The sequence below is a fragment of the Sander lucioperca genome, chromosome 17 (genome assembly GCF_008315115.2).
Source record: "Sander lucioperca isolate FBNREF2018 chromosome 17, SLUC_FBN_1.2, whole genome shotgun sequence".
Taxonomy (NCBI): Eukaryota; Metazoa; Chordata; class Actinopteri; order Perciformes; family Percidae; genus Sander; species Sander lucioperca.
This window is the reverse complement of record NC_050189.1, coordinates 18,344,220-18,359,219: the sequence shown is the minus strand read 5'-3', so window position 1 is coordinate 18,359,219 and position 15,000 is coordinate 18,344,220. Positions and strand designations below refer to the sequence as shown.

Below are 15,000 nucleotides of genomic sequence, written 5' to 3'. Positions count from 1 at the left end.
ACAGTAATAAGAACACAGGATATAGTCAACATTTCAAAACCTTTGGCGGTTTTAGGGGATTATTAATCTTCAGAGTTTGGACTTGAACGTCACGGCCGAGCGCCACTAGCCTATTTTAGTAATCACACAATAACTTGACAATTTAATTGAAATTTTATATCAATATACATATTCTCTAACGGTCATTCTTATTCTCATATTCCTGGTAAAATGGTTAAAAACTATTATTTTATATTTTATTTTGATTTTCCACAGACCACCTGCAGGACCACAGTTTGGGAATGCGTCCTGTAGGTTACAGGAAGCCAGTGAAGGGAGCAGAGTAGAGGGGTGATATGGGGGCGTCTGTTTGATCTAGTAAGAAGCCAGCAGGAGGACAGGTTTGTTAGCGAGGAGAAGAGTGAATTACAACAGTCAATACGGGAGGAAATGAAGGCATGGACGAGCATCTCCAGGTCTGACTGACAGACCACAGCCCTTAATGCTAATGTAGCGTTCTGACTGACAGACCACAGCCCTTAATGCTAATGTAGCGTAAGGGGAAATAACAGGATGTGGTCAATGATTGGATGGGAGTTTCAAAAGATAGGGATTTCTCAAACGTCACCCCGAGGTTCCTTAGACTGGGCCGGACCGAGATGACCAAGGCCCAAAGTTCTGCTCAATCAGAGGGATGGCTGTCTGGCGCTATGGTTACGTCAATCAGAGGGATGGCTGTCTGGCGCTATGGTTACGTCAATCAGAGGGATGGCTGTCTGGCGCTATGGTTACGTCAATCAGAGGGATGGCTGTCTGGCGCTATGGTTACGTTAATCAGAGGGATGGCTGTCTGGCGCTATGGTTACGTTAATCAGAGGGATGGCTGTCTGGCGCTATGGTTACGTTAATCAGAGGGATGGCTGTCTGGCGCTATGGTTACGTCAATCAGAGGGATGGCTGTCTGGCGCTATGGTTACGTTAATCAGAGAGATGGCTGTCTGGCGCTATGGTTACGTCAATCAGAGGGATGGCTGTCTGGCGCTATGGTTACGTCAATCAGAGGGATGGCTGTCTGGCGCTATGGTTACGTTAATCAGAGGGATGGCTGTCTGGCGCTATGGTTACGTTAATCAGAGGGATGGCTGTCTGGCGCTATGGTTACGTCAATCAGAGAGATGGCTGTCTGGCGCTATGGTTACGTCAATCACAGGGATGGCTGTCTGGCGCTATGGTTACGTTAATCAGAGGGATGGCTGTCTGGCGCTATGGTTACGTTAATCAGAGAGATGGCTGTCTGGCGCTATGGTTACGTCAATCACAGGGATGGCTGTCTGGCGCTATGGTTACGTCAATCAGAGAGATGGCTGTCTGGCGCTATGGTTACGTTAATCAGAGGGATGGCTGTCTGGCGCTATGGTTACAACCTCCGTCTCATCTGGCTTCAGCTGCAAAGAGCTTTCAGACATCCACGTTTATCCACGAGCCCTGAACGCTAGGACGGCTCATTCTGCCTGAAGTTGACGTTTTTGACACTTTTTCTGACATTTTAATCACTTTTTCTGACATTTTTAACACTTTTGTTGAGATTTTTGACACTTTTTCTGACATTTTTGTCACTTTTGCCAACATTTTTGTCACTTTTTATGACATTTTTGTCACTTTTGTTGAGATTTTTGTCACTTTTTCTGATATTTTTGTCACTTTTGTTGAGATTTTTGTCACTTCTTCTGACATTTTTGTCACTTTTGCTGAGATTTTTGACACTTTTTCCGACATTTTTGTCACTTTTGCCAACATTTTAGTCACTTTTTCCTACATTTTTGACACTTTTGCTGACATTTTTGTCCGTTTTTCGGACATTTTTGTCAATTTTTCTTACATTTTTGTCACTTTTGCTGAGATTTTTGTCACTTCTTCTGACATTTTTGTCACTTTTGCCAACATTTTAGTCACTTTTTCCTACATTTTTGTCACTTTTGCTGAGATTTTTGACACTTTTGCTGACATTTTTGTCAGTTTTTCGGACATTTTTGGGCTCTTCTATTCCTATGACGGCTGAGGAACTTTTTCCTGACTTCTTTAGGACTATCTGTCGACCAAACTGTGAGTGAGAAGACTATATGACACATGCAATAAGACAATCAATTAAATAAACAGCAGCCTGTTACGGTCATGATGGAGCTTTTGCTGATATTTTAGTCACTTTTTCCTACATTTTTGTCAGTTTTGCTGAGATTTTTGACACTTTTGCTGACATTTTGTCACTTTTTCCGACATTTTGAAACTTTTCTGATTTTGTCACTTTTGCCAACATTTTTGTCACTTTTTCTGACATTTTTGTCACTTTTGCCAACATTTTTGTCACTTTTTATGACATTTTTGTCACTTTTGCTGATATTTTAGTCACTTTTTCCTACATTTTTGTCAGTTTTGCTGAGATTTTTGACACTTTTGCTGACATTTTTGTCCGTTTTTCGGACATTTTTGTCAATTTTTCGGACATTTTTGTCAATTTTTCTGATATTTTTGAAACTTTTTCTGATATTTTAGTCACTTTTTCCTACATTTTTGTCACTTTTGTTGAGATTTTTGTCACTTTTTCTGATATTTTTGTCACTTTTTCCGACATTTTTGAAACTTTTTCTGACATTTTTGTCAGTTTTGCTGAGATTTTTGACACTTTTGCTGACATTTTTGTCACTTTTTCCGACATTTTTGAAACTTTTTCTGATTTTGTCACTTTTGCCAACATTTTTGTCACTTTTTCTGACATTTTTGTCACTTTTGCCAACATTTTTGTCACTTTTTATGACATTTTTGTCACTTTTGCTGATATTTTAGTCACTTTTTCCTACATTTTTGTCAGTTTTGCTGAGATTTTTGACACTTTTGCTGACATTTTTGTCCGTTTTTCGGACATTTTTGTCAATTTTTCGGACATTTTTGTCAATTTTTCTGATATTTTTGAAACTTTTTCTGATATTTTAGTCACTTTTTCCTACATTTTTGTCACTTTTGTTGAGATTTTTGTCACTTTTTCTGATATTTTTGTCACTTTTTCCGACATTTTTGAAACTTTTTCTGACATTTTTGTCAGTTTTGCTGAGATTTTTGACACTTTTGTTGAGATTTTTGTCACTTTTTCTGATATTTTTGTCACTTTTTCCGACATTTTTGTCAATTTTTCGGACATTTTTGTCAATTTTTCTGATATTTTAGTCACTTTTTCCTACATTTTTGTCACTTTTGTTGAGATTTTTGTCACTTTTTCTGATATTTTTGTCACTTTTTCCGACATTTTTGAAACTTTTTCTGACATTTTTGTCAGTTTTGCTGAGATTTTTGACACTTTTGCTGAGATTTTTGTCCGTTTTTCGGACATTTTTGTCAATTTTTCTTACATTTTTGTCACTTTTTCTGACATTTTTGTCACTTTTGCTGATATTTTAGTCACTTTTTCCGACATTTTTGAAACTTTTTCCTACATTTTTGTCAGTTTTGCTGAGATTTTTGTCAGTTTTTCAGACATTTTTGTCAATTTTGCTCTTCTATTCCTATGACGGCTGAGGAACTTTTTCCTGACTTCTTTAGGACTATCTGTCGACCAAACTGAGTGAGAAGACTATATGACACATGCAATAAGACAATCAATTAAATAAACAGCAGCCTGTTACGGTCATGATGGAGCTTTTGCTGATATTTTAGTCACTTTTTCCTACATTTTTGTCAGTTTTGCTGAGATTTTTGACACTTTTGCTGACATTTTTGTCCGTTTTTCGGACATTTTTGTCAATTTTTCTTACATTTTTGTCACTTCTTCTGACATTTTTGTCACTTTTGCCAACATTTTTGTCACCTTTTATGACATTTTTGTCACTTTTGTTGAGATTTTTGTCACTTTTGCTGAGATTTTTGACACTTTTGCTGACATTTTTGACACTTTTGCCAACATTTTAGTCACTTTTTCCTACATTTTTGTCACTTTTGCTGAGATTTTTGACACTTTTGCTGACATTTTTGACACTTTTGCCAACATTTTAGTCACTTTTTCCTACATTTTTGTCAGTTTTGCTGAGATTTTTGACACTTTTTCCGACATTTTGTCAATTTTCTTACATTTTGTCACTTCTTCTGACATTTTTGTCACTTTTGCCAACATTTTGTCACTTTTGTTGAGATTTTTGTCACTTTTTCTGACATTTTTGTCACTTTTTCCGACATTTTTGTCACTTTTTCCGACATTTTTGTCACTTTTTCCGACATTTTGACACTTTGTCTGAAATTTTTGACACTTTTTCTGACATTTCTGTCACTTTTTCCAACATTTTGACACTTTTTCTGACATTTTAGTCACTTTTTCCTACATTTTTGTCAGTTTTGCTGAGATTTTTGACACTTTTGCTGACATTTTGACACTTTTGCCAACATTTTAGTCACTTTTCCTACATTTTTGTCAGTTTTGCTGAGATTTTGACACTTTTTCCGACATTTTTGTCAATTTTTCTTACATTTTTGTCACTTCTTCTGACATTTTTGTCACTTTTGCCAACATTTTGTCACTTTTGTTGAGATTTTGTCACTTTTTCTGACATTTTTGTCACTTTTTCCGACATTTTTGTCACTTTTTCCGACATTTGACACTTTGTCTGACATTTTGTCACTTTTTCCGACATTTTTGTCACTTTTCCGACATTTTGACACTTTTTCTGACATTCTGTCACTTTTTCCGACATTTGACACTTTTTCTGACATTTTTGTCACTTTTGCCAACATTTTAGTCACTTTTTCCTACATTTTTGTCAGTTTTGCTGAGATTTTTGACACTTTTGCTGACATTTTTGTCCGTTTTTTGGACATTTTTGTCAATTTTTCTTACATTTTTGTCACTTCTGACATTTTTGTCAGTTTTGCTGAGATTTTTGACACTTTTGCTGACATTTTTGTCCGTTTTTCGGACATTTTTGTCAATTTTTCTTACATTTTTGTCACTTTTGCTGAGATTTTTGTCACTTCTTCTGACATTTTTGTCACTTTTGCCAACATTTTAGTCACTTTTTCCTACATTTTTGTCAGTTTTGCTGAGATTTTTGACACTTTTGCTGACATTTTTGTCACTTTTTCCGACATTTTTGAAACTTTTTCTGATTTTGTCACTTTTGCCAACATTTTTGTCACTTTTTCTGACATTTTTGTCACTTTTGCCAACATTTTTGTCACTTTTTATGACATTTTTGTCACTTTTGCTGATATTTTAGTCACTTTTTCCTACATTTTTGTCAGTTTTGCTGAGATTTTTGACACTTTTGCTGACATTTTTGTCCGTTTTCGGACATTTTTGTCAATTTTCGGACATTTTTGTCAATTTTTCTGATATTTTTGAAACTTTTCTGATATTTTAGTCACTTTTTCCTACATTTTGTCACTTTTGTTGAGATTTTTGTCACTTTTTCTGATATTTTTGTCACTTTTTCCGACATTTTTGAAACTTTTTCTGACATTTTTGTCAGTTTTGCTGAGATTTTTGACACTTTTGTTGAGATTTTTGTCACTTTTTCTGATATTTTTGTCACTTTTTCCGACATTTTTGTCAATTTTTCGGACATTTTTGTCAATTTTTCTGATATTTTAGTCACTTTTTCCTACATTTTTGTCACTTTTGTTGAGATTTTTGTCACTTTTTCTGATATTTTTGTCACTTTTTCCGACATTTTTGAAACTTTTTCTGACATTTTTGTCAGTTTTGCTGAGATTTTTGACACTTTTGCTGAGATTTTTGTCCGTTTTTCGGACATTTTTGTCAATTTTTCTTACATTTTTGTCAGTTTTGCTGAGATTTTTGTCAGTTTTTCAGACATTTTTGTCAATTTTGCTCTTCTATTCCTATGACGGCTGAGGAACTTTTTCCTGACTTCTTTAGGACTATCTGTCGACCAAACTGTGAGTGAGAAGACTATATGACACATGCAATAAGACAATCAATTAAATAAACAGCAGCCTGTTACGGTCATGATGGAGCTTTTGCTGATATTTTAGTCACTTTTTCCTACATTTTTGTCAGTTTTGCTGAGATTTTTGACACTTTTGCTGACATTTTTGTCCGTTTTTCGGACATTTTTGTCAATTTTTCTTACATTTTTGTCACTTCTTCTGACATTTTTGTCACTTTTGCCAACATTTTGTCACCTTTTATGACATTTTTGTCACTTTTGTTGAGATTTTTGTCACTTTTGCTGAGATTTTTGACACTTTTGCTGACATTTTTGACACTTTTGCCAACATTTTAGTCACTTTTTCCTACATTTTTGTCACTTTTGCTGAGATTTTTGACACTTTTGCTGACATTTTTGACACTTTTGCCAACATTTTAGTCACTTTTTCCTACATTTTTGTCAGTTTTGCTGAGATTTTGACACTTTTTCCGACATTTTGTCAATTTTTCTTACATTTTGTCACTTCTTCTGACATTTTTGTCACTTTTGCCAACATTTTTGTCACTTTTGTTGAGATTTTTGTCACTTTTTCTGACATTTTTGTCACTTTTTCCGACATTTTTGTCACTTTTTCCGACATTTTTGTCACTTTTTCCGACATTTTGACACTTTGTCTGAAATTTTTGACACTTTTTCTGACATTTCTGTCACTTTTTCCAACATTTTGACACTTTTTCTGACATTTTAGTCACTTTTTCCTACATTTTTGTCAGTTTTGCTGAGATTTTTGACACTTTTGCTGACATTTTTGACACTTTTGCCAACATTTTAGTCACTTTTTCCTACATTTTTGTCAGTTTTGCTGAGATTTTTGACACTTTTTCCGACATTTTTGTCAATTTTTCTTACATTTTTGTCACTTCTTCTGACATTTTTGTCACTTTTGCCAACATTTTTGTCACTTTTGTTGAGATTTTTGTCACTTTTTCTGACATTTTTGTCACTTTTTCCGACATTTTTGTCACTTTTTCCGACATTTTGACACTTTGTCTGACATTTTTGTCACTTTTTCCGACATTTTTGTCACTTTTTCCGACATTTTGACACTTTTTCTGACATTTCTGTCACTTTTTCCGACATTTTGACACTTTTTCTGACATTTTTGTCACTTTTGCCAACATTTTAGTCACTTTTTCCTACATTTTTGTCAGTTTTGCTGAGATTTTTGACACTTTTGCTGACATTTTTGTCCGTTTTTTGGACATTTTTGTCAATTTTTCTTACATTTTTGTCACTTCTGACATTTTTGTCAGTTTTGCTGAGATTTTTGACACTTTTGCTGACATTTTTGTCCGTTTTTCAGACATTTTTGTCAATTTTTCTTACATTTTTGTCAGTTTTTCGGACATTTTTGGGCTCTTCTATTCCTATGACGGCTGAGGAACTTTTTCCTGACTTCTTTAGGACTATCTGTCGACCAAACTGAGAGTGAGAAGACTATATGACACATGCAATAAGACAATCAATTAAATAAACAGCAGCCTGTTACGGTCATGATGGAGCTTTTGCTGATATTTTAGTCACTTTTTCCTACATTTTTGTCAGTTTTGCTGAGATTTTTGACACTTTTGCTGACATTTTTGTCACTTTTTCCGACATTTTTGAAACTTTTTCTGATTTTGTCACTTTTGCCAACATTTTTGTCACTTTTTCTGACATTTTTGTCACTTTTGCCAACATTTTTGTCACTTTTTATGACATTTTTGTCACTTTTGCTGATATTTTAGTCACTTTTTCCTACATTTTTGTCAGTTTTGCTGAGATTTTTGACACTTTTGCTGACATTTTTATCCGTTTTTCGGACATTTTTGTCAATTTTTCGGACATTTTTGTCAATTTTTCTGATATTTTTGAAACTTTTTCTGATATTTTAGTCACTTTTTCCTACATTTTTGTCACTTTTGTTGAGATTTTTGTCACTTTTTCTGATATTTTTGTCACTTTTTCCGACATTTTTGAAACTTTTTCTGACATTTTTGTCAGTTTTGCTGAGATTTTTGACACTTTTTCTGACATTTTTGTCACTTTTGCTGATATTTTAGTCACTTTTTCCGACATTTTTGAAACTTTTTCCTACATTTTTGTCAGTTTTGCTGAGATTTTTGACACTTTTGCTGACATTTTTGTCCGTTTTTCAGACATTTTTGTCAATTTTGCTCTTCTATTCCTATGATGGCTGAGGAACTTTTTCCTGACTTCTTTAGGACTATCTGTCGACCAAACTGAGTGAGAAGACTATATGACACATGCAATAAGACAATCAATTAAATAAACAGCAGCCTGTTACGGTCATGATGTCACATGACAGCAGCCTGTTACGGTCATGTTGGAGCGTGATGTCACTGTTACGGTCATGTTGGAACGAGTCCGACATTTTTTACACTTTTTATAACATTTTTGTCACTTTTTCTGAGATTTTTTACACTTTTTATTAAATTTTTGTCAATTTTTGTCACTTTTTATTAAATTTTTGACACTTTTTCCAACATTTTTGTCACTTTTTCCGACATTTTTGACACTTTTTCCAACAGTTTTTCCGACATTTTTGTTCCGTTACGGTCATGTTGGAGCGTGATGTCACATGACAGCAGTCTGTTACGGTCATGTTGGACCGAGTCACTTTTTCCGAAATTTTTTACACTTTTTATAACATTTTTGTCACTTTTTATAAAAAATTTTACACTTTTACTGAGATTTTTGTCACTTTTTCCGACATTTTTGACACTTTTTCCGACATTTTTGTCACTTTTTCCGACATTTTTGACACTTTTTCCGACATTTTGTCACTTTTTCCGACATTTTTGACACTTTTTCCGACATTTTGTCACTTTTTCCGACATTTTTGACACTTTTTCCGACATTTTTGACACTTTTTCCGACATTTTTGACACTTTTTCCGACATTTTTGACACTTTTTCCGACATTTTTGTTCCGTTACGGTCATGTTGGAGCGTGATGTCACATGACAGCAGTCTGTTACGGTCATGTTGGACCGAGTCACTTTTTCCGAAATTTTTTACACTTTTTATAACATTTTTGTCACTTTTTATAAAAAATTTTACACTTTTACTGAGATTTTTGTCACTTTTTACGACATTTCTGACACTTTTTCCGACATTTTTGTCACTTTTTCCGACATTTTTGACACTTTCCGACATTTTGTCACTTTTTCCGACATTTTTGACACTTTTTCCGACATTTTTGTCACTTTTTCCGACATTTTTGACACTTTTTCCGACATTTTGACACTTTTTCCGACATTTTTGACACTTTTTCCGACATTTTTGACACTTTTTCCGACATTTTTGACACTTTTTCCGACATTTTTGACACTTTTTCCGACATTTTTGTCACTTTTTCCGACATTTTTGTCACTTTTTCCGACATTTTGACACTTTTTCTGACATTTTTGTCACTTTTTCCGACATTTTTGACACTTTTTCCAACAGTTTTTCCGACATTTTTGTTCCGTTACGGTCATGTTGGAGCGTGCTGTTGTCACAGCGGAGGAGGAGAGACCAGTGGATTTAATCTTTAAGGAGCCACTGCGTCCGAGCCGGCATTAATCTAATTTATAATTAATAATAATTAATCTTTTTCTTTTTTTTCCAATATCAAACTTTATTGAAGAATGTGGACATACAGTAGGACGGAGCATCTTCTGTAAATCTTAACATCGACGTTCTAACCGAGCCAGGGGGTTACTAACGGAAAATAAAACCAAAACAAACTTCATACAAATATTGTGTAAAACTTACAAAGGTCAGATCATCTGACAGCTTTTTGTTTGTACAGGTAGAAATGGAAAAAATATATTGTTTAATATTGGCAGCCAGCTCCGAAAAGCATGGCTTCTTTTTCAAAAACTTTGACTTCTGTAAATAAAATTTGGTTAAAATAATTATCAAATGTATCCCATAATACTCAGAATATAGCTTTCTATCATATTGAGTGAATCCACACAATACATTTTCCCAAAGTACTGTGAAGTGAGGGTAAATATGATCTCGTGGTATAAAGGCAAGACCAAAACAGATGAACCAGCATTTCATTTAGTTCTCCACAAAAACTACAGCTGCTGGGCGCCCGGATAGCTCAGTTGGTAGAGCGGGCGCCCATATATAGAGGTTTACTCCTCAATGCAGCGGGCCGTGGGTTTGACTCCGACCTGCGGCCCTTTGCTGCATGTCTTTCCCCCCCCCCCCCTCCCTCTCTCTCTCTCCCCTTTCATTTCTTCAGCTGTCCTGTCAATAAAGGCCTAAAAATGCCCCAAAAAATAATCTTTAAAAAAAAAAAAGAGTACAGCTGCTATCAATGTCTTTTCTCATCAGAGATCTCTTTAACTGTGTTGGTTAAGAAGAACTTGTGTGGCTATAGCCAAACTTCTCCCAACACATCTCCTCAACATATGAATATGATAAAGCAGCAGGTGGACTCATAACGTCTTAACGTCTTGTTGAAAGAGTTGGTGAGTTGCCTTATGTGTGTTAGCTCCATCCTGTGGTGTTCAGAGTATAACTGACTTCCTGCAGCCTGTGTGTGTGTTAGCTCCATCCTGTGTATGTAATGTATTCATTTAGAACGGTAAACAGTCAGTTTCACCTGAACTCCTTTAGTAGGTGTCCTATATCACTTTCTTATGGACACCCTGCAGCCAATCAGAATCGAGTATTCACCCAGACATTGGTATAAATGTGTTTACCTGTCTGATGTGGTTTGGGGTTGAGTTCCACTCTCTTGACCCTCTGATGGACCAGGCGGACTGACTAAAGGAACTTTATAAAATGAAGATAAGCCGTCTGTCCCGGGGACTTGTTGTCTTTTAGAAGTTGTAACCACCCACTGACCTCTGCCAGGGTTAGAGGGATCACACAGATCCCTCTCTGAGTAGAGAGCTCAGCGGTGTTATGGAGAGAGTTCAGGAATATAAAAAGCATCATTTTCTGAATATTCTGCAGTATATAGCTTTTTGTAAAATGAGGAGCAACAATTAGATATTAACTGTTGATCATCAGTTATAGAGTTATCAATGTTTAGCTCATTAATGGTATTAACTGTTGCATGGTAAGAATTCTGTTCTTCTTCTAACCTCTGCTTCCGAGACCTTAAAAAGCTCCTCTTACACATTTCATCCAGGTTCTCTTGTAAATTAAACATTTCTATTTTGTCCTCTTCTGTTAAAGCATCTGGTGATATTTGAGACAAGACCGATATACCACTGATAACCTGTTGTTCCTCTGATTTCCTAATTTTAGCAAGTTTGCTACCAAGCATCCTAAAATATTTGGCTGATTCATATTTAAATAACTAGTTTAGCGTTAGCTGTCAGCATTTTAACCGTTTTTAATCCAGCTACTAGCTAGCAGTAGGCTAACGTTAGCTGCTGTCGAGTATAGTGTTAACTAGCTAGCGGTAGGCTAACGTTAGCTGCTGTTGAATGTAGTGTTAACTAGCTAGCGGTAGGCTAACGTTAGCTGCTGTTGAGTATAGTGTTAACTAGCTAGCGGTAGGCTAACGTTAGCTGCTGTTGAGTATAGTGTTAACTAGCTAGCGGTAGGCTAACGTTAGCTGCTGTTGAGTATAGTGTTAACTAGCTAGCGGTAGGCTAACGTTAGCTGCTGTTGAGTATAGTGTTAACTAGCTAGCGGTAGGCTAACGTTAGCTGCTGTTGAGTATAGTGTTAACTAGCTAGCGGTAGGCTAACGTTAGCTGCTGTTGAGTATAGTGTTAACTAGCTAGCGGTAGGCTAACGTTAGCTGCTGTTGAGTATAGTGTTAACTAGCTAGCGGTAGGCTAACGTTAGCTGCTGTTGAGTATAGTGTTAACTAGCTAGCGGTAGGCTAACGTTAGCTGCTGTTGAGTATAGTGTTAACTAGCTAGCGGTAGGCTAACGTTAGCTGCTGTTGAGTATAGTGTTAACTAGCTAGCGGTAGGCTAACATTAGCTGCTGTTGAGTATAGTGTTAACTAGTGTCAGGTTCAGCGGTGTTTGTGTTTCCTGTATCGTCTTCAGAGCACCAGAGAGAAGAGCAGACATATCAGTGGCTCCAGATTTCTGTAGCCAGGGTTGGCAGGAAGAAGAGTTTTACAGTAAATGTTCCAGTTAATTAATCGAAATTAACGCGTTATTTTGACAGATATATATATATATATATCTGTTTATATATATATTTAGTTATGAGTTATGTCTTATGCTCATCATTCAGGTGGTTTAAGGTCACCAGTACTTCAGGTGATTTCCTTCCCATCGACAAAGGCTCGTGCTCCACCAAAGTAAGCAGGCTTTCCCTCACTACGTACTCACCAACGGCCACATCTTCAGTCTGGCCTCCTTGACCGGTTGAGGGAGGTCTTCGACAAAGCGGAGCTTGTTCTCACGCATAATGGGGTGATTTTTGGCTGCCTTCCATCTCTGTTAGCCTGGCTCCGCCCTCCTACTTACTTCCCAGAGTCTGGTAGGACCAGGCTAATGGACCAGAGTCTGGTAGGACCAGGCTACATCTCTGAAGGATCTCAGGGAGAATGTGATGATGATTGCTCTCGGCCGAGAGCCGGCAGGCGTTGGTTTTCCGATACGATGAACGACGTCGATCGTGGCTGGGAGAATACTCCGACAAAGCTCCACAACTTTCCCCTTCACGTTTTCTGCAGAGCTTTCGGCGACTCCGTAGAGTTTCAGGTTCCATCTTCCTGAATAGATCTCCAGTTCCCACACACGAGTTAGACGTGCCGCCACTTTAAGACGACCATCAACACTCTTTACTTCCTGCTGTGTTTCTGTAATTCACTACAAGCTAAGTCTATAGTTTCTTCAGCCCTTCCATTTTCAGCCTGTTTCCATTACATTTTCTTGGAGTTTTCACTCACCAGCGTTTTGATGGAGTCAGCCTGCTCCTTTACAAGCTGAGAGAGGGTCGAGATAACGACGTTATCCTGGGCTGTTGAGTCAAGTTTTCTTACATAGAGAGCCTTCTTTGCAGCTGGGGAATCCCACGGAGTCACAGGAAGAGGGGGGAGATCTCCTGACATGGAGACTTCTACCGTGGACGTAGTGCTAGCCAAGGTTGTGCTAGCATAGTCGTGCTAACGAGGCTATCAGAGCGTTACTGCCTGTACTTCAGGAACGACGTTCTTCTTACTCTTGTTCATTCTTTTTCTATCACGGGATGACATGTACCGTATTTTCCGGACTATAAGTCGCTCCGGAGTATAAGTCGCGTCAGTCAAAAAATGCGTCATGAAGAGGAAAAAAACATATATAAGTCGCACTGGACTATAAGTCGCATTTATTTAGAAATTGATTTCACAAAATCCAAGATCAAGAACAGACATTGAATCTGGAAAGGCAAGTTATTCAACTACACAGTAGAACACAGAACAAGGGGCTGAATACGGTAGGTGTCCGGTATGTTAACGTAACACATTAACAGTTATTCAACTACACAACAGAATACAGAACAACTACCAGGGCGTGGAGACGTAACTGCACCGTTGACGTGCATCTACATCTGTGGACTCGTTCCTCCAGCTCTGGCCATCTTGCTTTCAGCGCGCGACTAGCTTTCTTTGTTTCCTTCATTGCAGTAAGAGTCACCTTTACAAGTTTCTCTCTCACTCCAAACTTTCTTTCTGCTGCTCGATTACCGTTTTCGGCTGCATATTTTACTACCTGCAGTCACCTGCAGTTTCTTTTCTTTCTCAGTTGTCTTTAGGAGCAGCATTTAGTTGTCAGAAGCCTAGAGCGCCCTCTGGCGGCTTTAGACGGTGATGTTTTCAGCATGAAATAACATTTAAAAACGTGAAATTATAAATATTTTGATATATAAGTCGCAGGACCAGCCAAAGTATGAAAAAAAGTGCGACTTATAGTCCGGAAAATACGGTAGTTGTTTCCCACAAGAATAGACATCAGTCCGACAAGGTGAGGATAGGATTTTTTAAGTTTCCACCAAAATAAAAACTCTTGTGCAGCATTAACGCACTTACTCGGCCGCCATCTTGCTCCAGTAATGATTAATCTAGCCGTCATTACTACCCCAACATGACATCATGACTTCACGTAGACATACACGCCACTTTCTAAAGGTCTCCAGTCCAGATCTGAGGTCAGAGGTCACAGAGATGATGGGAAATAACACACACACACACACACACACACACACACACACACACACACACACACACACACACACACACACAGAGACACACACACACACACACACACACACACACACACACACAGAGACACACAGAGACACACACAGAAACACACACACACACACACACACACACACACACACACACACAGACACACAGAAACACACACACAGAGACACACACACACACACACACACACACACACACACAGAGACACACAGAAACACACACACACACACACACACACACACACACACAGACACACAGAAACACACAGAAACACTCTGTGTCTGTGTGTGTGTGTGTGTGTGTCTGTGTGTGTCTCTGTGTGTGTGTGTGTGTGTGTCTGTGTGTGTCTCTGTGTGTGTGTGTGTGTGTGTGTGTGTGTATGTGACGATGTTGTCGATAATAAAATGTCTCACCTTCTCTCTTCAGCGGCATGTCGTCTCTCTGATCCACATAAATCCTCTTTAGGGATTTTACAAACACACACAGTGCATGCTGGGTAATGCAGTCCTAATCCCCTGCGCTGTAGCCCCGCCCCCCCGCTGACCTCCTGACCTCCTGCCCCAGGATTGGACGATGCCATCAGACACAGAAACTGGTTTTAATCTTCATTACAACATGTTGAACTATCTCAAATTAAATCATTCACAGCACATATGTGCACTATTTCGATATTTTTGTCACTTTTTTCAACATTTTTGTCGATTATTTCTATGTACTTTGATATTTACGTAAATAAAATTGACGTTGTTGCTTTTCCAACATTTTGGACATGTGTTCCTAGGCTTTTCAATGTGTTGTCTCTTTTCTCCATCCTGTTATGCATCTAAATGAACACTACAGGTGTCTCCCACCAGACTCCATGTAAA

At 37.4% G+C, this 15,000-nt stretch overlaps 2 protein-coding genes across 2 annotated transcripts in view; one reads left to right on the top strand and one right to left on the bottom strand.

The window, feature by feature from the left end:
• LOC116059956 (disks large homolog 4-like) overlaps nucleotides 1-14,609 on the bottom strand; it is a 46,442-nt gene extending 31,833 nt beyond the window's left edge. Inside the window, exon 1 of the mRNA XM_035994214.1 lies at nucleotides 14,548-14,609. Within this exon, the coding sequence (XP_035850107.1) occupies nucleotides 14,548-14,566 (19 nt within the window). The 5' untranslated portion in view covers nucleotides 14,567-14,609. The remainder of the gene's footprint in view (nucleotides 1-14,547) is intronic.
• Nucleotides 1-15,000, top strand: part of LOC116064546 (zinc finger protein 239-like) — a 914,372-nt gene that overhangs the window by 769,171 nt on the left and 130,201 nt on the right. The gene's annotated exons all lie outside the window — the stretch shown is intronic.